The sequence below is a fragment of the Lepisma saccharinum genome, chromosome 1 (assembly GCF_977018435.1).
Source record: "Lepisma saccharinum chromosome 1, izLepSacc3.1, whole genome shotgun sequence".
NCBI classification, from domain to species: Eukaryota; Metazoa; Arthropoda; class Insecta; order Zygentoma; family Lepismatidae; genus Lepisma; species Lepisma saccharinum.
Window position 1 is genome coordinate 218,499,852 of NC_139229.1, and position 27,101 is coordinate 218,526,952.

A 27,101-nucleotide genomic window follows, 5' to 3' on the forward strand; every position below is an offset into this window, starting at 1 on the left:
TCTACACTCACGTAATCGCTGTGACAGGGCTTGACATTCTTGGAAAAGTGATAACGTAGCAATAGGTATGCTGGGGGAGGGCGGACCCGACAAAGTAGTATGTATGTACAACAACAACAACATAATAATAATAATGATTATTATTAATATGGTCTCGTTATCATTTTCTACATTTGAAAAACGGAAATTCACTTCGAAGTCTATCATTAAACTTACACTTCATTTTCGATGCTGTCTCACAATGTAGAAACTTTATTTGAAAACTGTGGACTGAACAGATAGGTACCTGAACACTGCGTACTACACAATAGAAGAGAATACAGACTGAAATTCAGCAATGCAAACAGATGGGAATAAAAGTAGAAACTTGTCGGGGCACCGGGACTGTCCCGAAAATCCGGGACGTATAGCAACCCTAAGAAACAAGCATGGCAAGACCAGGGCTTCGACCCGAAATCAACCTACGTTTCAAGACAATGTCTTTGTTACTTAAAAAAAACACACACACACACAAAAAAAATCTTACTTCCAAATTCTTTTCCAGTTTTCTAAACCCCATTCTCGGGCTTCTCACAATCGAAATTGAATTTTCAACACCCCCTAACGCTTCATGGCGTGGTGCAAAGCACAGGGGAGCACTTTACTTCTACTTTGCATATGTTACATATTAGAGTATATCTACTTTCTTACATATCGTGTAGCTATATATGCACTGAAACTCTTAACCCTCCGTCACCCGCGTCCTCATTGCAGCACAAATGTCCCGCGCGCGGCACTCAGTGCCGCCTCATCAAAACCAACGTTATTTACGTGAATTATTGATGCAAATGGAGGTTGAATTACACTAGCACTTGCTGGAAATCAGACGAAATATACATGAACGCAAACATATCCATTTCGGACATTTTTATCAGCTATTAAAAGAAAAGTAAAAAAAAATGAAAGTGTCTCATAGATTTACAAGCGTAGAATCTTGAAGCAAATGTACCAAAATATTATTATAAAAGTAATTAAAATTTGCCGTTGAAATGAGGGCACTAAAAAATTAACTCTCCATTCACAAAATTATGAAAGTATTTTCCAAAAATGTTCAACGTATTTTTCAAAATATTTCAACGTATTTTTTCAAAACTTTCCATCGTATTTTTCAAATCGAATTGAAACTGTGCAACTTATATGGGCGTAGAAAGGAACTATTTGTTCCAAAACTCTTTGTCAAAATCTTACTGACTCGCAGAAAAAGCAATCAAATATAGAAAACACACCTCGAAGAAACTTACAAAATATTTTTTAAATGTTCAAATCTCAATTTGTTACTCGTACTCTTACGAGGTATACGTAAGAAAAGACATACTGACTCAAATATAAGAAACCGAATGTTGTCACTTTTCAATATCGTTATTTTGACAACTCCGACATTTCGTATGCGTACTGCAATGGTTTCTGCATACAAATAATTTGCATTCCGAACAACGTACCCTGGTTTTATTCTTCTTATTTCCCCAAAATTCATGGCTGGCATCCTGTGATTTAAGATATGAAACGTTCCCGCGCCCGGTACTGAGTGCCGCCAAAGGGGGACCACTCACTTCAGAGGCGTGTAAGTAAATGAAAGAACGACAGAAAAAAAATGCCAATGCCTCTATGTTTTCGGGGGAATAGTGAAGATCAGTTACCTAGTCCTTTCCCGACCATTATTGCACTGGTAAGAAAAATAATTCAAAATTTAAAAAAAGGGCCGCGCGGGTTACGGAGGGCACAGTAATAAGCACTGAATGCAAAAACAACAAATTTAAAGTAAGAGAAGCAACATGAAACGCGTTTCATACGTTAAAACCCACAACGGTTCATTCTGCAAGTTCAATTCAGAATGCGCATATCTCCCATTTTTCTATTACATGCGTGAGCAAAGATGTGCGGCTTGAAATAAAAGCACGTCCTTTCAAATCATCCAATTGAAGCTCTTCTTTTCGTTAGTTTGTTGGCTCACATCGCGTATTTTTGCGATTTCTAGCGAAATTTGCTGAGTTCAGGTACTATTATACGTATTCTATGCTCCAAACTGTCGATGAATATGTTTCACTTTCTTCGAAATAATTGCTATTGACTTATTGAGAGTTGCTGTCCATTCTGTTTTTATGTAACAATTAGAGTAGCGTGACCAGATTTTCTGAAACGAAAAGCAGGACATCCAGGGATGCGTAATGGGGGGGGGGATTGCAGCTATAACTAAAAGTGCACAGGGACAAGTGCACTTCCTCCCCCCTCTTTGACGAAGAAAAACTCATGTCTCCTAAAATATTACACAATTCTCTTTAATCTGTTTTCTTCTTGATTTGATTTTTGTTATTTAACGTCGCCTTGTCATTTTTGGCTAATTGCAAAACTTGAATATGAGTGATAATATGATTAAATTCATGAACGGACACTCACAAATGCCCAGGCTGGGATTCGATCCCATGACCCATGACATCCTAGCGTTCAACAACTCCACCACGGAGGTCTTCCCTTCGTATATATTTTCCTTTTCATTTCTCTTTTTCGTTCCTCCTTTTGCTTATCTTTTTAATTTACAGATTATCCTTCTTGTCTCTCTCGTTCTTACTGTTTTTTGTGTGTGTTTGTTTATACTTTCTTACCATAAAACATCCATACATTGTGAAATAATATTAAAATACTCGTATTAAATCAATACTGACAATATATTTGTCTCTTGCTGCAGCTGTAGTAATCATCTATCTCATCAATGCAGTGGCGGCGATTCGGTTAGAAAACTCGAGAGGGGGGGCAGTAACAGTATATCTCCATTTGTAGATAAGGTTTAGCATAGTGCGGATGCAAGAGTGGCGCGAAAAGTGTAGGCGGGACTGCCCCCTCACCCCCCCCTTAATCGCTTCCACTGCATCAATGCATCAAACATGCAAAACCACAAAATTCGGCTATTTTCAATTTGCAAAGCGCCCCGCGATGGCTCAGTCGGTAACGCGTCTGACTACCATGCTAAAGGTCCCGGGTTCGATCCCCGGCCGGTCCAAATCCGGGAACTTTTCTAACAATCGAAGCAGCCCCGGCGCCCACCCAGCGTCGAATAACATGGGTACCTGGGGGAAACCCTGGGGGGTAAAGGCGGTCAGGGGCGTGATGCTGATCACATCACACCCACTCACGACCGGATCAAGAAAGTGTGGGGCGTTACCCCCTATACGCCTTCATGGCGTGGTGCTATGCACAGGGGAGCACTTTACTTTTTTTTTTTTTTTTACCCCTGCATATAGTCTACTTTTAGTCATCACTCGGTACCTTTGCATATCATTTCACGAACAGACTGCATACAATATCTGCTTGTAAGCAATAAATATAAGCTTTACAGTAAGACCAAGGTCGCAAGCGAAGCTACCGTGAATTTTTTTTAGATCTACGTGTACAACTATTTCTTTGCAAACTAACACAATACTCTTAATTTAAAAGGCACTAACAGTCTGGGGTTTTGCAGGGCATTTCGCAGGACACTGTTGAAAAATATGACATATATTTGTTTTTTGGGAGTAGCATCGCAGACCGCAGGACATGGCACTAAAAAATGGAATGTCCTGCGAAAATCAAAACGTCTGGTCACCCTAAATTAGAGGTATACGAGGGTCACTATTTATATTTTGAGCCTAACAATGAAGAAACAGGAATTTGGCATTGAAAACTGCTTTATTGTTTTTCGAAGTATTCTCCTTTATGGTCAATACACTTTTGCATTCGTTCGAACCATTTGTCAAAGCAGTTTTTCCAATTTTCTTGAGACACCTCCATAATATGGTTTTTGAACGCATCAACGGTGTCTTCCGCCGACGAAATTCGTTGTCCACGCAATTTATTCTTGACATTCGGGAACAAGAAGAAGTCATTGGGTGCCAAATCATAACTGTACGGCGGATGACTCATCAATTCGATTTTTTGACTGTTCATAAAGTCGGTTGTTAGACGAGATGTGTGACAGCTGGCATTGTTTTGATGAAGAATGATCCGACGGCGTTTGTTTGTTTTCCGTATTTGACCAAAGACCTCTGGCAAACAAATTGTTGTGTACCATTCAGAGTTGACCGTTCTACGTTCCTCTAAGCACAGTTGCCACATGACCAGTTTTCCCGAAAAAACAGGCGACCATTTGTTTCGATGTGCTTCGAGCGCGAACAACTTCTGTTAAATTGGGTTCATCTTGAAACACCCATACAGTCGACTGCTGTTTACGTTCTGGCTCATATGCATATATCCATGATTCGTCACCTGTTACAATCTTATATACGTCTTTTGAAGCACCACGATTGTATTTATTGAGCATTTGTTTGCACCAATTGACGCGAGCGTCTTTTTGAGTTTTTGTCAAATTGTGTGGGATCCAACGAGAACATACCTTTCTCACAGCTAAATGATCATGTAATATTTTATATATGCTGGTGGAATTAATGCCTATGGTTGCCTCAATCTCACAGTATGTCACATGACGATCTTGCAATATTAGGTTTTGCACAGCATCAATGTTTTCTTGAACAACAACTGATTTTGGACGACCTTCGCGAATCTCGTCGGTGAGCGAATGGCAGCCACGATTAAATTCGTTATACCAGCGTTTCACAGTGGCAAAGGATGGGGCTTCATCGCCAAATGTGAAAGTAAGTTGATCGATGCACTCTTGTCTTGATAATCCTCGTCGAAAAAAATAAAAAATCATCCCACAAAAATGTTCACGAGTTAATTCCATTTTATTGTTGTCGTGCAATCTCCAAGGCAACATAAACAACACAAATGAAGCTATTGACAAAACATTTGAAGTATGTTATGGTCAATAATGCCAGACGATTCCGTGCAAACGTCAAATCGCGCCTAACTTCAATCAGTGTTGCCAAAGCTCAAAATATAACTAGTGACCCTCGTATGGCCATAGCGATGAGTTCCGCAACTTCCGTTACGGCAGTCAACATAATTGTAATCTTCCTGGCACTGGCGTACGCAGAGGGGGCCTGAAGGGGCTACAGCCCCTCCCCCGAAAAAATGCAAATGAAGGTAGTAATGAATTCGAGAAAAAACTTAATATGACACGCCGATAACCATTTTTGTGTTTCAATAACTTTTAAAACTAATGTTTCAAATGGTAATTGTAACTCCTATCTCATGAAAATGAAACACCAACAACGGTATATCACGAAAATTGATTTACGCCGATGCAGTCTGTTCAGTAAAGGTTAGATTCATGGCACTGAACCCACGTTCACATTCAGCTGTAGATATTGGTACAATTGTAATTGAATTTACATAATCCTTGAGTCAGGTGGAAATGTGTTTTGGATTTTCTTTGTAGATGTGAAAATATATAACTAGTGACAAAAAGGTAAAATGCTCCCCTGTGCATAGCACCACGCCATGAAGGGGTATAGGGGGTGTGGGGGTAACGCCCCACACTTTCTTGATCCGGTCGTGAGTGGGGGTGATGTGATCAGCATCACGCCCCTGACCGCCTTTACTACCCTCCTTCTACACGGTGAATCAATCGTTTTCAATGTTTCAAGAGTAGGGGATGAGTAATGAAGATGCGAAGATGGGGATGAGTAATGAAATGATGAAATTGATGAAGGGACATTCACAAAGAACCAAGCCCGAGCGGGATTCGAACCCGGGACCCTTGGCGTCGCAGCGCGATGTGCTAACCACTCGGCCACAGGGTCCGGCACTTGAATTATAAGTTCACAAAAATCATGTAAATTATTGGGCGGACTCTGGCCTTATGGACCCACATAAATTGGTGCCACTGTATACAGTGACCATAAATTGCGTAATGAAATTTTTGTATGTAACTATGGTGCATTAAACTTAATTGAATTCAACTGGAACACCATAAGCACCATAGAATTTACAAGTGAGTTGGAAATTATGATCCCAGTTAAGATATGTCATTCATAACCAGAGATATGATGTTTCAAAGCAGGAAAGGGTGGGGGGAGAATCTCTCCTATTGCCCCTTCAAATCGCATTAAATGAATAGATGGGTGTTTGTTAGCTACATTCAAATGACAAATTTCTGACTTACCGTTCCATGACATTCCAAATGAGCCCAAAACGAGGTCTAGAGCTTTATAAGTTTCGTAATTAGCCTATCTGTTTTTAAAAAAACCATAAATTCTAAAAAATAGAGAAATAAAATGTATTTATGTTTAAAAAAAAGGAAAACCGTGTGTACCCTTCTAAAATGGAATTTTCATGCTCCAACATTTTATACATACATACATACATACATACATACATACATACATACATACTTACTTACTTACTTACTTACTTACTTACTTACTGTACAGACACATGGAGGACGAATTTTGTACCTCACAGATGAAAAATGTTCTTGCGCCACTGTTTATGCACCATCATGGGCGTCCGGAAGGGGGGGAGGGGGCTGTGCCCCCCCCTGGAAAATAAAAGTCAACCAAAAATTATGTATTTCACACATATAATTTCATTTTAGCCACAATAATATGTGTTAATTATTGCATGAACATCATAAATTCAAATTTAAGCAATGTTTTTTTTAGAGAACAACACCGTTTTTGGAGAAAATGTGCCTTGTTTGCCCCCCCCCGCCTGGAAAAAAATACCTTCCTTGCCCCTCCCTGGAAAAAATCCTGCGGACGTTCATGTGCACCATCCAAGTTCAGAAGTTCAGCTCCATCCCCCTCCGAAAAAATCCTGCTTACACCAGTGCTTCCTGGTGAAAGCACTGGTGAAAACGTTCTCTCGTTATTGCGTTGGTCATGGTAATAATCGCTGTAAGTCACAGGAAACAATAGTATTTGTAAGGAAATATCACTACAATTTCATCATTCACATTACATGATTTTTCCCAGGGTCGGCCTTGTATAGGGTATATCTTTTTTCTCCTCACATTTATTTCGTTTGACGTTCTTTTTTATTTAAAGGACAGCTGTACCAAAGATAGGTTTATGACACCCACCTGAACCCATCCGTGGACACGCACTGATTGGAACAACCTGATACTGTCTTCTAACGGGGAAAAACTAGGCCAATAGGGCGGAAGCTCCTCTATTAATTGTGGGCGTTAATCTGAACACATGGTGCGTAGAAACGCTGACAAATCTGTGAAAAATGTGTGAATCATATGTCACACTCGGTTTGTCTTAAGGCAGTTCCCCCTCTGTTTTTAACGAAGAAGGGGGGAAAGAATATCGTAGTGTGGTTTGGGAGGAGGCACAAGGGCGCAATCGTGAAGTAACACTTCCGGCGGAAGCGGAATTCTCTGCAGGACAGATGGCGGCACGTGTTTGAGGTTCACGCGGCGCGTGCATAGGGTCAAGGAAGAAGCGTGCGCGCGTGTGTGTGCAGGTGTGTAAGTCTAGTATGCTTTAAAAGTAAACTTTTGCTCCCTTCCTTGCGTGTCACTTCCGGGACGTTGACTTTGCATGCCCTCCGTCTCGTCTGTCAGGCTGTTCAAAGACAAATGCATCAGATGAATATTTTTATGCATTTAGATGCATCAAGTGATAAAAAAGAACACTCATCTTCTTTTATCGTTTATCGAAGCATTTCACTGCACACAAGGACCTTTCGACTGGAAGTTTCGTATATGTCATATTATAATTACCTGGATCATAGATCATAGTAATTACTCGAGTTGTAGACGCTATTAATATTTATTGTGAATATCAGTTGAAGAGTGTATTATATTTAAGGTAGTGATTGCTGCTCCAACCTTTTCAAGCATTTCCATTGGATGGTAGCTTTTTTGAGTAGTAAATAACACTAGACAACAAATTTTAACTTTTTGTTTTTTACAGAGGACAAAATAGCTGATTTATATGGATTCGAGTGTGCTGAAGTTGAAAATGACAATTAAAAATCTAGATTAGCTCAGGTTTGGAAGTTATTGAAACTTTTATGTTCTTCACATATTATTATGGGCCATAGTCTAACAAGCGTAGCACTGCCTAACACACATTTACTTACCAAACAATTGACAGTGGTTTTGGGGATAATTCGATGCACTGATCACAAATATGGAGATCGTTTTTCTCGAATGGCTCTAGTTTTTAAGATACAGGGTGTTGAAGTTTATATTGCTACTGAAATACTGATACATATATTTTTCATATTCTATTCAAAATTTTTGAATGACAATCTTGCTGATTCCATATATCACATCATTTTTGTCAGACTAGTTTTTACAATGCAAACTAGTAAAATGTAACCTATTCACAAATCATGTGAAAAAATAAATCAAAGTGCTTTAGACTAAGTACATGAAATGCTAGTCAATTTAGTTAAATTAAAGATACACTATTAACAGCTACATTGTTTACAACACGCGTTTTCTCTTCGCCCGCCGCTTATGGGGAAGATGAGAGTCTTTCTGCAAAGTCCAGCAGAAATCTGCCAACATTGAAGCACTGAATCTTCCTTGGTATCGATGTTCCATTACAGAGATTTCTTGGTGAAACCACTCACCATGTTCATCACTAAACGCCCCACAATCTTCAGGGAAAACGTCGATATGTGAGTGAATGAAGTGCATTTTGAGTGACATGTTGCATTTCAGTTTCTCATAGGCACATATAAGGTCATTCACAAGTTCAATATAATTTTCAGCCGTCCTATTGCCCAAGAACAATGATGTAACTTTCCGAAAGTATTGCCACGCGTTTAGCTCATCAGGACTGAGAATACACTCGAATTGCTGGTCTCCAAGGACCTTACGTATTTGTGGACCAATGAATACTCCCTGCTTGATCTTCTCAGCACTCAGTCCAGGGAATTTTACACGCAAGTATTCAAATGCTCGTTCGTTGCTCTTATTCACTGCTTTTACAAATGACTTCATCAATCCTAGCTTCACATGTAGTGGTGGTAACAGGACTTTACTGGGATTTACAAGTGGCTCCCATGAGACATTTTTCTTGCCAGGCAATAAATCTTGTCGTCGTGGCCAGTCCTTCTGTTTGTAATGTAAATCCTTAGCATGACTGTCCAACTCACAAATGTAGCAGCAGTACTTAGTGTACCCACCTTGTAGGCCCATAAGCATACCGATGACTTTTAAATCAGCACATATGAGCCATTGATGCTTATCATAGTCGATGCTGTTTAAAATACCTCTCATCATGATGTAACTTTCCTTTGCTAGGGCTGCATATGCCACTGGGATGGAAGGAAGCACATTGCCATTATGTAATAGCACGGCTTTCAAACTAGTTTTCGAACCATCTATGAAAAGTCTCCAATCGTCCTGTTTGTATAAAATATTGAGTTCTTGCATCAAACCTTCAACATTCGTACAGTATGTCATTTCGTTTGTTGTGTTGAAAAACCTTTCGAGTGGCTTTTGACGTTGGCGAAAAGTACATACTCGAGCTTTATCTTCCAGAAGATTCCACTCCATTAAACGAGAAGCTAATACTTCGGCTTTATGTTTTGGAAGGTCCAAGTCTCTAACAAGATCATTGAGTTCACTTTGCGTGATTTTGTGCATTTCACTAGATGATGTTGGTGTAAAGGTGCGATCGTTAGATGTGGAAGGATGGCATGTATCTGACAGGTCTTCATCTTCACTGTCACTAGAAAAGTTTATTGTTGTGGCTATTGGAGGATCTGGCACTGGAAGACCCACTCCATGAGGCACTGGTCGCATCGCACTTGGTATATTAGGATACTGTATGATGCTCTTCTTTTTCTTGTTCAATCCTTTACTTAGCGGACGCACCAGACAGAAGTAGCAATTTGTTGCGTGGTTTGTAGGTTCGTGCCAAATAGCCGGCACTGCAAAACGCATGGAAACTTTTTTCCTTTCATCCATGCATTTAGAGTTGATGAACATGTCGTACAACAAACATGAGGAGCCCATGCTTTTGATTGGTCCCCAACACGGCACCCGAAATATAGGAAATAAGTTTTTTCACTGCTTCTGACAATGTTCGCTTCCTTTGTCCAAAAATTGCATCTCCACATATATAGCAAAAATTGTTGAGGTTATTAACACATCTGCGGGGCATTATAACAGCAGTTTTGATTCCACACAGTAATTCAGAAACTCCCGTCACAATACACAATGGAGCACTCCGGAAGGCAAGCAATCTCAGACTGTGTTAGCTAGAAACAAAACACTGACGTAATATCACGCGGAGCACGTGTTCACCGATCGATATATCTGAGGATGTGGTCAAGGTCGTCGCCTCACATTACAATGTGCGTGTCTTATAACTGCGTGAAACACAGCATTCACTGGCATTCCTGAAATAACAAGAAAACGAGAGCTAAAAAACAGAAATAAGGACGTGACAAACTTCATATAGCACGAAAACGTACGAAAGCGTACCAAAATCTCTAAGATTGTTTTTTTACTTTATCTCAAAAACAGGAGCTAAAAAAGAAAAACTATTGTCATTTTCGAATTCAGCGTACCAAAATCTATAAAGATTGGGCATTTTCCTTTCTGTAAAAATTTCATTGTTGAACAGTGTAATCTGTGGTGGTTAGGTTAGGCTAGTTGCGTTTGGTTCTATTAGAAGAAGAAGACGACGAAAAATGGTTGTAGCAGGAATACCGACCTATATTTAAACAGGAATATTCACGTAAGATTTGGGGATAAAGTTACTTGGTACAGTGTTCGTTTTATTGCATTGCTGAAATAATACCAGTAACTGTAATGGTAACGTGTTAAGTTTTAAAGGTAACAATTACTGCTTTATTTGCTTTACCTTCCTAAATTCAGAACTGACTGATTTATTCGCTAGAATGGCTCCTGATTTCTTAAACATGAAGAATTGAATGGAATGGAAACTGCTTGGTGGCTGGAGTGTGTGTGTGCAGTGCACGCGAGTCTTTGTTTGTGAGTGTGTGTGTGGGGGGGGGGGGGGGTTGCGCGTGTGTATGTGTAAGTGTAAGAATATAGTATGATTCAGTTCAAATACAAGCTAGTCGAATACCAACGATGATATTAACTGCACATGTAATTGATAACTACAAGTTGAATAACTACAAGCAAAAGTTATGGCGTTAAAGGTCAAGAAATTTTAAATAAATTCAATTCAGGTTCAGGAGAGAAAATCAGCAAGCGTAAATAGGTTCTGGACCGTAAAGAACCTTTTTTATCTGTAAAGTTTTTCCGTTCGGTCCAGGAACATCTTATGAATGATACAATACGCAACTTGTTCTGAATTTAAATTGTGCGAGAGAAAGGGTTTCGGTCCGGCAGGGGAACCCAATAGACCCATTAGAATTTATGAGTTCAACGGGCCCTTGTTAGTGTTTTCTCAAAAGGAAAAATGAAATCCCCATGTAATGGAATGCGCATCCTGGACAGTGTGACACGCAGCGATCCCATAGTGTAATACATGAATGAATACGTACATATTTTGAAATCATGGACGTCCGGAAAATGTTTTCGATGGAGGGTAAACAAGGCAATATTTGGGGGGGGGGGGCAAGCAAAACATGTTTTTTCGAAAACCTTGTCGCTTCCCCAAAAACACGTCTTTAGTTGGTAGTTATCATTTTCCTGCGAACAACTTCTACCAATCTTACTTGGAATAAGTGAAAAAATACTGTGACTGAAATAAAATTATGTGTGTATGGAATATGTAATTTTTCCAAAATTTGGACATACATGTTCGAAATTTCTCAGCAACCCAATGTATATTTTCGACCACATTTTTGAAGCTACAATTATGTATTAAAACAAATTATAATGTAATCCGTGGTATAAGAGAGCAGGGTCTAGCATATGCTAATTTTAATTGAGATAAGGGGATTTTTCCTCGTGTATCTTGAAAGGTGCAAAATGGTCATATGTGCCGACGCACCCAAAAATGTTAACTCATTCCATTCATTCATTTCCTATGTCGTGCAATTTAAAATTATGTAAATTCAAGAGATATTGAGCCAAAAAGGGCATGATAGGTGGATATGTCAGAACATTGGAACCAAACATTTTTGAGTCGGAACACTTTTCAGGACAGAAATTCGTCTTGGAGCGCTATGGTCGCTTTTATGCCAAAAGCACTTTGGTGATCTTTGCCTCTTTTTTTTTCACTGCATTTTTCAAGATGCTAGTCGATCATATCAAGAGCACGAACTAGACGTATCTTTCGAATTTTGAACAGCTTAAATTATGATCTTTTCGCTTTGTATATTGGAGCTTTAAATATTGTCGTCTGAAAACATCAATTTTGCGGATACGATCTTTGGCATGAAGGCGGTCATCAGTGGCGTAAGTAACACCCCCGCGGTAAAGGGGGGTGGCGCACGACCTTCGGGGGCGCAGTAAGAATTAAAAATTAAGGAAGACCGATAGTTCACAAAAGTTTTCCTTTCGGTGTTAAAATATATTTTCAACCAAACATATATTTTTATGCCCCTACAACTTCAAACAGAAAATGTTAATCACTAGATAAGTTGAAGGTGAACCTTCATTAGCTGAATAGTTCAAGTCATTGATTGTGTCACCGAAAAGTAGACGACAGGCAAGAAAATGCGTTGACAACGCTGACTTTCATCCCTACCCGCCCCTAGTTACCGCCCGCATTTTAACAAGGTTTGATGAAACTGTGCTTCTCCCGTATGTTGAAGTTTCTTTTGTAGTTGTAGTGGAATCCGCTACAAATTTCTGTGACAAATATGAAGAAGAAGCTACAGAAATGGTTTGTTTTCGGAATGTTGAAATCAAAAGAAGAATCATGTCGAACATCAGCAAATTTGCAGAATTCCTCTTGCTAGAATACAAATTCCTCACGTATGCGCTGCTGCTGAATTGGACCCTACCTGTCACATCATCTGAAATATCACTTTCCAAGCTAAAATGCATCAAAAATTACTTGAGAAGCACAATGACGAGAGTGAGATTGAGTGGAGTGGCTTTATTAAGCATCGAAAGCGATCGGGCTGGAAAACTGGACTTGACCAAACGAACACAAGAAGGCTAACACAGGACTGGTAATGGGCATTTGACAATATCATAATTTTTGTAGTAACAGTATAACTTCATATATAATTATAATACATACTTTTTTACAATTTGTTGTCTGAACCTTTTGTACAAGTTTTTACATTGATTAAAATTACATGTATATATATATTTTCACATTTGTAGCCTATATACCTAATATAAATGTAGGCGTGAATTAATGTTTTAGAAAAAAAGCTTTTTTTTCTTAAATGAACAGGGGCACACAACTGAAAGTTGCAAGTGGGCGCAGAGCGTGTTAGTTACGCTACTGGCGGCCATATTTTCACTTAGCATTTACATAGGCACATAGTACGGCTGACGAAAGAAGGTCTTTTTTAAAACATTGTACTGTATCTTCAAATCAGCAGTGTTATTGTTATTATTATTTTTTTACAGAGCGTGATCCAGATGTCCGGGTTTCGAAGTCTGGGCGACGAGGAAGAAGTGGAATTCGAATGCAAGACGTCCGACAAAGGCCTAGAGGCGACGCTGGTCACTGGGCCTGGAGGTGCCGACTGCCACGGCTCGCATCGGCGACCCATCAACAGGAAGAGATATCGGAAGATCAGGTCAGTGAAGGATCCGAGGACGCACGCGTGAAAGTTGTAAAATAAGTTGTAGTGTGGAAAAGAATGCATTTGAGTGTCAGCTTATGTTTGTAAATACTATCTTATTCAAAGAAATGCATCGAGATCTATACACGGTGTTAATTTTAACTTGACATATCAAAATAGCGGGAGTGATATGCATGTGAGGAAAATTTGGTCCAAACAAACCATGATCCTTGTCGGGGGGGAAAGTTAATGGCGTACAAATGAGCCCCCGCACAGGGTCCCCCTGGGGGGCAGAGGGGGCACGTTGTGTTTTTCAAATAGGAACCCCCGAATTTTGTTTCATTTTGGGATTCGCGGAGTCAAAAGAAATTAAAATTATGCTTGACATGGGTGCAACAACATGCAAAATAGAAAAGATATGGCTATGTGTATGTTTGGAAACACGTATATGTCGTGCATGGAAAAACGGTAACAGGCCCTCACGGCGTGTGCAGAGGAAAATTTCATTGCTGTCGATGGTGTCATTGAAGAGTGGAAGAAGTACCAAAAGAAGAGTGCGGAGGGTATAGGGGGAGGGGGCAGCATGCAACGAACAAAGTGGAAATACATCTGCTGGATTAATGCAGATGCCAAGGATATGAGGGAAACAAAATAACGAACTGTGCCTGTGCCAGAAAAGTGAAGGGGTAGGGGATGTAAATCGTGTTTCCAGAACTCACGCGAAGAGTATGTTATCGCCACCGACGTTGTCGGATCAGCTGTGTTATCAGACGCCAGCCACACGTAAGGTACAAACTAGGCCATTTGACCTTACGCTGAAGTCAGCTCTCTGTGCCCATGTTTGCTTGGGGTGGTTATTGGGCGTGAGTGCTTCAGAAGGTTAGTTGACGTGCCCGTGTTCGAAGTGAGTGCAGGGTAAAAGTGCAGGTATACCTAGGACGATGGAGCGTGTATCTGTGGAAGACAGAATTGAAATGATATTCATGTATGGTGAATGTCGACGGCATGTGGACAATGCTGTCACCGAATATGCCAGACGCTATCCGAACAGAGTGCGTTCGCGGTCGACTTTCGCCAGGGTTGTCAAGCAATTTGGAACAGTAGGAAGCGTGTGTCCGCAACAAAGACGGCGTCGAAGAACTGTCACTGGGGAAAATAATGAAATCGCTGTATTAGCTGCAGTGGCGTATGTTCCCCATTCCAGCATGCGTAACATAGCTCGCCAGAGTGGGATGTCCCATGTCAGTGATTGGAACATACTCAAGAGGCACAAGTTTCACCCGTACCATGTGTCCCTGCACCAGGAACTTCATGGTGATGATTTCCGTGCATGGATGGTGTTTTGTGAATGGGCACGTGGACAAATACATCAAAATCCGGCATTCTTTCGGGACGTTCTGTTCTCTGACGAAGCAACATTCACAAACCATGGCCAGGTTAACCGGCACAACATGCACTACTGGAGTGCCGACAACCCACACTGGTTGCGTGAAGTTGAACATCAACGCCCGTGGTCAGTGAACGTATGGTGTGGCATCATGGGTGCCAAACTCATTGGTCCGTTTTTCATTGACGGTATATTGAATGGGCAAAAGTATCGCAATCTCTTGCAGGACGAACTACCGATATTGCTGGAGGATCTAAGCCTTGCACAGCGACAGGCCATGTGGTATCAGCATGATGGTTGTCCGGCGCATTATGCTGCCATAGGTCGGGAAGTATTAACGCGCAAGTTCCATCATCGCTGGATCGGACGACGTGGTCCTGTCAATTGGCCGGCTAGATCACCAGACCTTTCTGCGCCAGATTTCTTTTTGTGGGGTTTTCTTAAAGGAATGGTGTATCAAACTGTACCCACAACGCGCAACGACATGATGCAACGAATACGAAATGCTTGCACACAAATTGATGCCGCCACACTTTTGCGTTGTGAACAGTCATTTCATGCAAGAATAAATAAATGCATCGACGTTCATGGTCACCATTTCGAGCATTTGCTTGGGTAAGGCATGTATGCCCACGCACCACCCCACCCCCACAGGTGAGAGGCAAGGGGACTCACGTGAAACAAGCACCCCACAGGTGAGAGGCAAGGAAACTCCCTTGAAACAAGCACTCCACAGGTTCGAGGGTAATAGTATTTGCATTCCATCCTTCCCATCTCCTACACTTTTCTGGCATCCCTGAATACGTTTTTGTGTTTCCCTCATCTCCATGCCATCTGCATTAATCCAGCAGATGTATTTCCACTTTGTTCGTTGCATGCTGCCCCCTCCCCCTATACCCTCCGTACTCTTCTTTTGGTACTTCTTCCACTCTTCAATGACACCATCGACAGCAATGAAATTTTCCTCGTATTTTCGTGGGGGCCTGTTACCGTTTTTCCATGCACGACATTTACGTGTTTCCAAACATACACATAGCCATATCTTTTTTATTTCGCATATTGTTGCACCCATGTCAAGCATAATTATTATTTCTTTTGACTCCGCGAATCCCAAAATGAAACAAAATTCGGGGGTTCCTATTTAAAAAACACAACGTGCCCCCCAGGGAAGGCCCTGTGCGGGGGCTCATTTGTACGCCATTAACCCCCCCCCCCCCGACAAGGATCATGGTTTGTTTGGACCAAATTTTCCTCACATGCATATCACTCCCGCTATTTTGATATGTCAAGTTAAAATTAACACCCTGTATACAGGGTTAGTCAAAATGAAGGAGCAGCTTTCAAAATGTTATTTCCAACAAACAATACGCGACAGTAACATCGGAAAGATTAAGGTTCAGAGTTTTTGTTCTACGACAATTGGTCGTGCACTAACAATGAATTTTTTGCTCTCGTTGCGAGTAAATGACGACGCCACAGGAAAAGTCGTTTTGTGCGCTAAAATTTACGAAGTGTGAATCCATTGTATATACAAGTGCAACGAAAATTCAGCCATAGATTGAACGAACAGCCGCCTCGTCATAAGCGAATTTCAAACTTGGAACCTTCCTGTATCCAATGATGTGCGGATCATATTCCTGTCGTGTAATTTGTTGGAAATAACATTTTGAAATCTGCTCATTGCATTAGAAAATTCATCGATACCCTTGGTTGCATTGACTTCTTCCTTATCTTCCTTCTCTCTTGTAAAAAATGTTCCATTTTTCGAAGACCATATGGAAACAGAATCTAGGGATATAAGCACTCAAACGTCAAATACCGTAACAAAACTTTGGAACGACTTTGACTCCGTTGATGCACGGAAGAGCTATTTTGAACTTTTTTTTCATTTATTTTGGATATTTTGTACTTTATGAGATAATGGTAAACTTCCCTCTAACAATGTTACCTGTATTGTTGAGTAAGAGAATGCGAAATCACGAAAAAGGTAAGACTGGTCGTTACCGTATTTCAAGACAAATAGAGATACCAGAAGGAATTGACTAAATTCAAGGGCGAGAAGTCGTGTTCTAGTTGGAAGCTGTATTCATATTATATAATTTCGAAGTTTCCTTTCATGAATCTTGGATGTTAGTACAACGTATTTTGATGTATTCTTGAATCAAAATGCATTTGTTGCGCAACTTTCAAACTTACACAAAGATAGGGAGGAAAGACAATTGGAAGGAAGTCCCAGCTATTGTACAGTGCCGTATTTGCAGGCCTGTACATTTTTAGGAAAATGCTTTATCACGGAATATTATAATTAATTTACAGTATTTCAAATGTAAAGTAATATGTAAGACTAATTTCAACAAATAACTTACCTAATCCAACTAGGAAACAATACATTGTAATAGCTAGAATATTCGTCAAAACCCAGACAGTTATTTCCAGAGCTAAACGAAGAGTCGCTTGAAACCTCTACTAAATCAGAATCAGAATCCTCATACAGCAAACTGTCCTTTGTACCATCCAGTGCATTACTAATACCACACTTCTTAAATGATTTAACCACTGTCTTAGTTTTCACAGCGTCCCATGAAGCTTTGATCCATTCACAAACTTCTTCGGACCTATTTTGAAAGGAAAAATGTGCGTATTGGTTGTGAAACTTTTATTGAATTAATTTTAAGTTTGATAAAGGTTCATTTTAATTCTTCAAGGAAAAAACAAATATTAATTTTGTTCACTGTATGTTCAATCTTGTAACAAAGAAACAGTGATCTAATTGGATTTTTCCTTTTGTTTGGGCGAGAAATGCATGTTCTTACATAACCCATATTGGCATTTTGAAAATCTTGTGTCTTTCAAATGACGAGACTTCCATTGCAGGATTGTAGGTTGACGTTCAGCTGACGATACTATCACCAGTGCCGTACCCAGGAAGGGTTGATGGGGCATAACCCCTTCGTTAGCCCCAACTTTGCTAAAATAAAGAAAAGTAAAATATAACTCTGACTACTAAAAAACAAGTTCTACTGCCACCCCTACAAAATTCCTACGCAAGCCACTGATTATCACGCAACATACTGGGGTGACTTCTTCTCTCGACTCCGTTCCGCTTAGTCTGAGAAAATAAGGAAATCTCTTTTGGAGAAAATTCGCCGCGGCTGTGTGCTGGAGTTTATTTGTAGAAGGCGTAGTAAATTGTCTCCGGAACTTCTGGCGGATTCCGACCGAAATTTGTTAGCATAGCCCTTTCTCGCCCTTGACACCCATCTATCTCCGGAACTGACAGAGTCGATAACATCATGGCAGTCGTTAGGGTCCTTGTTCACTTTCTTCCTTTTTTGGCCAGTTTTCGTTGTTTGAAAGGCAGCTGCGCCTCAACTGTTGAAAAGTTGTAGTTTATGGTGGAATGTATTTCGCCAAGTGATAGAGATTATTAAAAAAAAAATCGTCCTTGGAGAATCTGATGTGATACTCATAGTTGTGAAAAAAAGTTATTAGTTGTCACACATACGGCGCCAGAGTGGGGGATGGGGAAGCGAGGCAGATGCCCCCTTGGTCGGCCAGTGTCCCCCACCTCCTATCTGCCCACTCTCACTCTATTTTGTGACATCAGCATTGCACACACACATCTTTTTTTTTTTAATATAGGCCTAACAGGTAAATCAGTCAAGTGTGAAAAAGGTGTGATGTTAATAAATATCGATTACATTATTAATAATAAGAATATGTATCCCATAATACACTAGAACCATTCTGAGTCTCAATTAAATAATGTTGTACTACTTGTTGGTCAGCTTGTACTGATTTGTAGCCTGGGCAGAGTTTTACATGTTCTTCTGTACCTGCAATACATAGTTATGTAATGCCACTTGTGGATTATCTGTAATGTCAGTGGCGTATCCTGGATTTTCATAAAGGGCATGCTGTACACAAATTTTTTAAAACATATATATTATGAAATGGGGGATAGAATTATACGTATTCAATAGTTGACGATTTGCACATTAACATTACTAAATAATGCATAACGTATAAAGTAACGAAATATGGATAATGAAAGTTTAAAACTCACCAGGTTTGATGTCTGATGTGGAAGTCTTCATAAAATTATAAAAGGTTTACAGATATTTTCATTTGTTGATTTATCTGAAGAACTATTCTTGTTCGCCCAAATGTCTAATATATGACTGAGAGATTTTTCATGTCTTGATAGAAACCGATAGTACTTTTAAATTGCTAAATCCATCCTTAGTTCACACACTTGTTCTATATCAACACAAAACAATAGGCAAGGCCAACAGAACAACCTCTCTGTAATATCACAACCTGCTAACCAGCTAGCTTTCTTGTATTTCGCAGTTTGAAAATGTCTTACATACTCCTGTTTCTTATCCTTATGATTACTACACAGGCCAGTTAAAGAAGGGCAAGGTCTATCATTTTTAACTATTTCTTGTTTTTCTGAGAAAGAGCGAAAGTTGAATGTTTTTTTTAATTAGGTCCTGTATCACACCCTCTGTTTCATTTTCCGTCATTTTTTAAATATTTCGGGAAAATACTGCACTAAGTCATGTGGAACTTTGAAAGAGGCCCAGAAATAAATATAAACCAAACTTTAAACTAAATGTGCATTGCACTGACCCTCCAAGGAGAAAAATCAATCGCTGCCACTTCTCTTCGTTCAACGAAACAACATCACACTCTTCTCTGTAGCTGTCACCTCACCACATGCAGCATTGTGAGGGGGAAGAAGCAGAGAGGGGAGGGAATAAGTACGTGAGCAGCGCTTGCCCACGTTAAAATCCTCCTTCGCTGATGAGGTCCATCCGACAGCTTGCTCTGCAATGACATTAATGAGCATTTCTACATTCTAATTGCTTCATATAGGAGAAGTATTTATTTTACACGAGAGCGCTCAACTAAGCTTATATTACATTTCTTGGATCTGAAGTGAAAGAAAGTAAGAATTATTTTCCCACAATTGACGCATGCACCCAGAAGAGGCCCCTGTGTAATGTTTAATAAATACTCCTGTTAGGCCTTGAGCCAGGCAAGTTGTCCGTACCAATCGGGGACGGGTTTGGTAAGGTTGGGATGTCTAGAGATGGAAAATGTGTGATAGCATGTCATAAATATTTGCCTTCTGTGTCTTATCACTCCATTCCCCAGATACCTTGATGTAAATGGAAAGTTTTGATAATTTTTAATATTTTGACTTTTACTATTAGAAATGACAATTATAGTAATTCTGATCTAAATTAATAATAATGATGATAATAATTAAGATTATAATAATTACACTAATCGTAATAATCGAATATGTGAATATTTTAATACTTTAATTGAAAAGTTGAATGAGATTTAACACCTTTACAGGATTCATTTGGCGATTTGCCCATCATTAATGTCGATATATCTGAATGAACAACTGAAGTACGCAGCTGTGAAAATGACAATAACAGTCCAAGGACAGTGTAAGAGTTCATTGAGGAATGTAGGCAAGTGGTACAATGTCTCTAAAGTGCGATTTACCTGAATCAGTGCCGTGGAGAGCCATAGGAAGCTGGGCAGACAGCGAGAGGTATCTGTAGCCTTTGGAGTGTCCCAAACTGCCATTTCTCGCCTGTAGATTCAGTTTCAAACAACGGAAAATGTGCACCGAAGGCAAGGTCAAGACCGTCCCCAAGAACCAACAACAACAACAACAACAGACAACAGGTACCTCTTGTTAACAACCGATTGGAACACGACAGAATGCAACGAAACTACAACATGCCATTCTCACAGCAAAAGGGTGCAGGTGTCATCTCAAACTGTCTGCAATCGCCTTCTTAAAGATGGTATATAGACTCATGATGTGTGTTCCTTCGCTGTACAGATTTCAGTTCATAGAAACTTGGCTGAGGGACATCGCAATTGGGGCAAAACGAATGGGATTGAGCAGTGTTTAGCCTCCAGCCTTACAATAGACGTGCCTGTTCTGGAGGGAATGGGGAACATGCCATAATCCTTCTTTTGTGCAAGAAACATTCTAAAATGGAGGTGGTGGACTGATGGTGTGGGCTGGAATCAAAATCGTGAGACGTACGGCCCATCATGCCATTCAAAATGGCAGTTTAACGGCCCTTAGATATGGAGACGAGAACTTTAGGCCTCTTGCCATGCCGTGCACAGATGCAATAGGTGTTAGTTTCCATTTCTTCAGCGATAATGCTCGTCCTCACAGTGTTCTGTTAGAGCACAACGTGCCGGAGGATGAGGGAAACGAGAGTATAGAGTGGCCAGCATGATTACTGGACTTAAATCCCATAGAGAATGTCTGCGATGTGGTTTGCAGATGCATTGTAGGTAGGATGGCATCTCCCTCAACTCTTGCAGAGCTACAATTGTCCAAAGTGAAGCAAGGTGAAGAAGAGACTTTAATTTATGTGTGAATACTGTTGCTGCTAATGAGGGTTATGAAGCGGTAATGAGAGGCTCAGATGACACAAGTGTGTGTATTTGTGTTTGAGATTCCATGAAAGAATCATGGTTAAACTGTTTCTGAAATATAGTACCAAATTACCCATGATGGTCCTTGACGTTAGGAAGATAGCTTCAATTCTTATTAAAAATGTTTGCCGAGATATGATAGGTCTCCATAATCATTTGCAGGAAAAGGAAAAGTAAGTGCATTGGAAATCCTTCCTGCCAACATACATACACAGGAAATATTTTTGCAACCTCGCAGATCAATAGGATCTCAATGGAAAAGTAATGGGCAAATTGTAGTTCTCGCGCTTACTGTATGCTCCAAAATCTTCCGTACATTATGTGAATAACATGGCATGTTGTCTATTCTGTGCAAAGAAGGGTGAGATAGATATTTATCAACTTGCACCTTGGAGGAACTGTCTCAAGCAACCTGATCGCCTTGTAATCTAGGGTTCGATACTCAGTGGAGGCACATAGTGTCTCAGGTCACACTTTTATCTGTAGATCCAGTCCCAATTAGCCATACTGTGCATAAAGTGGACTTGAAACACGAAATCAATCAACCAACCAATCCATTAGAAACTACTAACTGTGTCTTCTGTCTAAATAACATCAGGTGCACTGACAAGTGTAGACTACCCACATGTGATAATCAATGAATGATGACACCTATTCAGAAGATGATGATGAGGAATATAAATAATAAAATTTTGTTTGCTAAATAAATAACATACATGCGTATTTAAGATTTAGCCACTATTATTATTATTGAAAATTGTATGTAAAACTTATGCATTTAATCTGTCAGTATATAAGCAATATAATAAAGTTTTATTATTACAAGAATTATATTAATAAATAATAATTATATATTATATAATAATTATAATAAATTATAATAATAAATTACTACACTTCATAATTACAATTATTATAAAATTATATTGAATTTAATATTTCTGTTGAAATTAAATTTATTTATTCAAATATTGTGATGAATTTATATGCGATATATAAAAAAATATGAAAAACCATTATTTATCTTTACTAATTCAATAATATTGTATAAAAAGCAAAGAGTTATGCGATGCCATCACACATTTTCCAGTTCCAGGCATCCAGACCTTGAAATAAAATCATATGAGAACCCACCCCCTCGAGTGGTACCGATCGCCTAAATTTGAGGTCCTGGCTCATGGACTATGTGTTACAATCGGTGCAAAGAAATAAGCAGTTCACTCTAAATGTACCCTTATTACTCTAGCTGCATTTGCAAATGTATATATGGAAAATCTAATTTATTGTTATTTTCATTTATGAATGAAAACAATTATTTAAACTCTAATTGCTTCAAAGTTCAAAGAAAATGTGATCTGACAATATGACAATGTATGACTTTTTTTAATACCCTATTTTTAAATTATTTCAGGTGCTACAACTGTGGGGAATTTTCAAATCACATAGCTGCAAAATGCAGTCTTGGACCTCAGCCAAAACGCTGCCATCATTGCAAGTCTGAGGATCATCTGATTGCAGATTGTCCACTGCGCCAAGATCGCAACAAGAAGGTGCTTTCATCAAATGACCAGCCAGTGAAGAATGGGGAAGAAGGTCCGAGTGGCGAGTCAACAGTGTAGTCGGAAGTAAGGCCCCTCGGTCAGCCAGCACGAAGTTATGGGCTCAGCCCCAGAGGCATTTTGTGGCCTCCAGCCGGTCACCATGCCACCAAGAGCAGCAGGGAAGAATGCCTTTGCTGCCAGCAGTTTGTGGCATATCAGATTTCCAGAGCACCATTTCACCACTGCATATTTCACCATCAAAGGTGCTTTAATGGAAACAGGTAAAAGGCTTTGAAGGAGGTAATTGTATTGTATACTGAAAGAATCTCAAAATTGGGAGAAAAATACACAAATTCATTAATACAGTGTTTCTCAGAAGCATGTGGTAGACATTGTTGACTCACAAGCATGTGCAGGTGTATATGTTCTTGCTTGCAGCATATCTTTGATAAAAAGCAGCGAACTTACAAACAGCTCAAAAATGCTGTTCTGATAGAGGCTTGTGCAATTATTAAATTTCATGAATACGTTGCATTGGATACAAATATCTGTAGCTGATCTACTCTTGGACGAACTGTATTAGATTCTCTTTTGCAAATGTATTTTCTATTTTGTAATTTTTATTTTCAAAACATCATCTATCAATTGCTTTCATTTCGTTTCTCAGAAATATTTTATTGAAACTGATTGTAATGTATTTGTTACTTTAAAACACAAACAAAACAATATAACTCTTGGAAAGTACTCTTGCCTGGTGCAAACAGTCCCAGATTTAATCCCTTGTTGAAGTTCTAAAATCTTAGTGCTGATCTGGCATCAAGAGGGCTGTAAGAAATATTTAAAGGGACTCAAGTCTTAAAAGCCACATAACACCAGGGTTGGAACTTGTGCTTAACATACACCACCCAAAAAAGCCACTTAGAATGCTTTGGCTCTCAAAGAGCTGTAGCACAACATAAAAAAAGGGTAGTTTTATTTGAAATTACATAGCAAACAACATTCTTCATTAATTTTTTGGTCTTTCTCACTTAAGTTACCTCAGAGATCTGACTTGATATGTTAAAAAAGATTCCACTTGTAATCAGGAAGTTAAGACTAAGATACAGAAGAAATCAAAAGAATCATCCATCATGACTATTATTTAAATAGAGATTGCATTACAACATCTTCTTCAAAATATCGCTACCTATTTTTAATAAACTGCCTCTATCATATTACTTTGAAACAAACCCTAAGGGAATATAATTAGAATTGTGCACACCAAAGGATAATTACTCATAGCTGAGCATGCACTAGAGATAAATGAATTGTAATTTCAAATCTTCTTTGCTTATTTTTTAAGTTCTTGTCACTTGACTTTTCCACGTCACTGATTTATGGCTACTCACAAGAGCATGCATCTGAGATAAATGAATTGTAAAGGCATTTATACCACCTTCAATTAGTGCACTTTCAATTCATCAATACTTTTCCTTTCTTAAAACATGATTTTTTTTTAAATATCAATTTCAAATAATGATTGTGATGCTCACAATTATCAGCATATAAGATAATTTTGCACTTAGGGTTGGTTTTGATTGATTGATTTGTTTTTTAAGTTCACTTTATGCACAGTAAGGCTAATCGGGACTGGACCTACAGTTTAAAGTGAGAGCCAAACCACTATGTGCCTCCACCGGGTATTGAACCCGGGACCGCTTGATTACAAGGCAATGATGCTACTACTGCACCAACAGGGAGGGCCTACTTAGGGTTGGGTAAAGGTGCACAACATGAAGACACTAGGTAGAAGTTGTTTATCAGATGTCCAAATGTAATATATTTACTTTTGCATCAAGTCAGGTTCACATAAAAATAATACAATTAAAAGTCGAAAAACACAAAGTTGTAATGTAGAAAATGACATGAACGTTTGACTAATTTCGAAGAATACAAGTCCCAAATTTTGATGAATCACTCTGAAAGCATTCTTTGCAATTCTATTCACCATGTGAAACATACCTAGCCACCCTTCATTATCTGGACAAATTTCATCACAAATGGTGCAGGTTTAATTTTCATTGGACAAAGTGTCCAGCATGAAATCAGCATTGTAGTCAAAGTCACCGAGTCTCCACATGTCAACATCAAGGCTATTCCCGGAATCTTAGTTTAAAAATCTTCTTTGTTTACTCGTAAAGTTCTTGTTGCTTTATGTTTCCACTTTACTGATTTATGGCTTCCTTTTGCTTTAGTCATTTCTTTTTCCTTCCTTCTTATTCCATGATTTTCAAAGTTATCTTTCATTGAAGTGCCGATTAAAATTTTGCAATGTTTCTTCTCTCACCATGTCATTTTCTTAAGGTCTTTCTAGTGGCTGAGTGTGTGTGTGCATTTTTCATAGCAAGGGCCATTTCAAAGAAATAGATATTACTGAAATGGCTTTCCAAATTGATGGTTGTGAATTTGAATGAGTGTGCAATGTTTTCCAAAGATCAGTTTCTGTTGTTAGCATTCAACATTTTGTTGAGCAGACTCACTGACACTTTTCATGGACGGATACCTTCATCTTCAACAAGAAGTTATTTATGAAAGTTTATTGGAGTGAAATCTTCATTACTGAATTTGTAGGTTCAAATACCAGACACCAATCTTCTTTACTGTCAACTGTCTCCATGTGTGCTGAGTAGTATAGTACTACTCTACTCATGCATGTAATATAGATTGACAATTATGATTATGATAATCTTTCCATAATTTTCTGTGATGGGGAATCATGCACACTATCCTTGAAATGAAATAGCAATGAAAAACAGATAAAACCAAATAATTAAATATTAAAATGCTTACCTTTATATCTTAAACATTAGCTAAAATGAGACATGCACTGTGAAATGTATTCTCTCTAGCTTATTTCTTGACAAAAAATTTAGTTCAACTAATTAGAACACAAAATATTAGATCACTCATTCAAATGGCTTCATAGCAAGATGTTGCCCATGAACTTACATTGTGACTTTCTAAGAAAGGTAGCAGCACTCATCATGATCTATAGTGGAATGACATATAAAAGAATGTTTGGCCAAAAGTCTTCACTTATCTTCCCCTTCGTCCCTTCAGCTCAACCCACAGTGAAACCTGTTCCAATCTACCCCCTCCCCCCATTCACGCGTGAATATGATTCACAGGAACACAGTTCTATGCAAGTTCTTTTGTTTGTCGTCCCACTATGGTACTTGTCTGGGAAATTCAAATTTTGTGGTGTCTCTGATAAACCTATGATAGAAATGCACCAGTTAGTTGTTTAACGTCACATATTGAATCTATATTAGTTTCCTGTTTTCCTACACATTGAACTGAATTCACAACCAGTTTCATTGATTGAGTTTTCTGATATCTGTGGAAATAATGTATAATTTCTGGTGAAACAGACAGTTGTAATATTTAGGAAAAGAAAAGAAAATTGTGCAAAAGAGTAAAATTTATTAGCTGTAAAATAGTATTCCTTTCATTATTACTTGCATTTGAGAATTCGTAATGCACATACCTTTGTTTATGTTTATGGTGTGTATGACATGGCTTGTGAGCAATTAAATGAATACAACCAGTTTGTGAGATACACTGTACTCAAATTACATTGGAGATTTGGAGGTAATAGAATATTATAGATTTGGAGAGAATTTGTTACAATTTTGGAGCAGAAATACACAAAATAATCAAGGAATTATGACATTGGTAGAAATACATCTGTCAACTACATATCGTGCTGTGTCCGACCACAGGGTAGAATATTGAGGGATACTTTATGAAAGGGAAGGAGTGAATGGTGTTCCTGCGTGGTGCGGACTCATCATCACTAGCTGAGTAATTTGAAAACACATGGTTCAGTACAAGGCTGGTACATTTTATAATGGTAGTTGTAACATAGGAGCTAGAAGATATTTATGAACGGGTAAATGGTAAGAAGCCTAAGTTCATAATCTGAAAACACATACATGCACACAAACATATACATACACAGTAACATCTTCACAGAGAAATGATATAAAATCTTAACAGTATTACAACTCAAACAATGTGTACAATAGACACATTTTACAATACTCATGAACTTATGCTTGTTACCTTAAATCTTTTTTTGTAACCTGACTGAATGTTTTTAT

At 38.9% G+C, this 27,101-nt stretch overlaps 1 protein-coding gene across 2 annotated transcripts in view; it reads left to right on the forward strand.

Moving 5' to 3' along the window:
- Positions 1-23,171, forward strand: part of lin-28 (protein lin-28 homolog) — a 118,383-nt gene extending 95,212 nt beyond the window's left edge. For both annotated transcript variants that reach the window (XM_083127984.1, XM_083127976.1), the window contains exons 3-4: positions 13,388-13,560; positions 22,830-23,171. In XM_083127984.1, the coding sequence (XP_082984110.1) occupies positions 13,388-13,560; positions 22,830-23,037 (381 nt within the window). In that variant the 3' untranslated portion in view covers positions 23,038-23,171. The remainder of the gene's footprint in view (positions 1-13,387; positions 13,561-22,829) is intronic.
- The last annotated feature ends 3,930 nt before the right edge of the window (positions 23,172-27,101 follow it).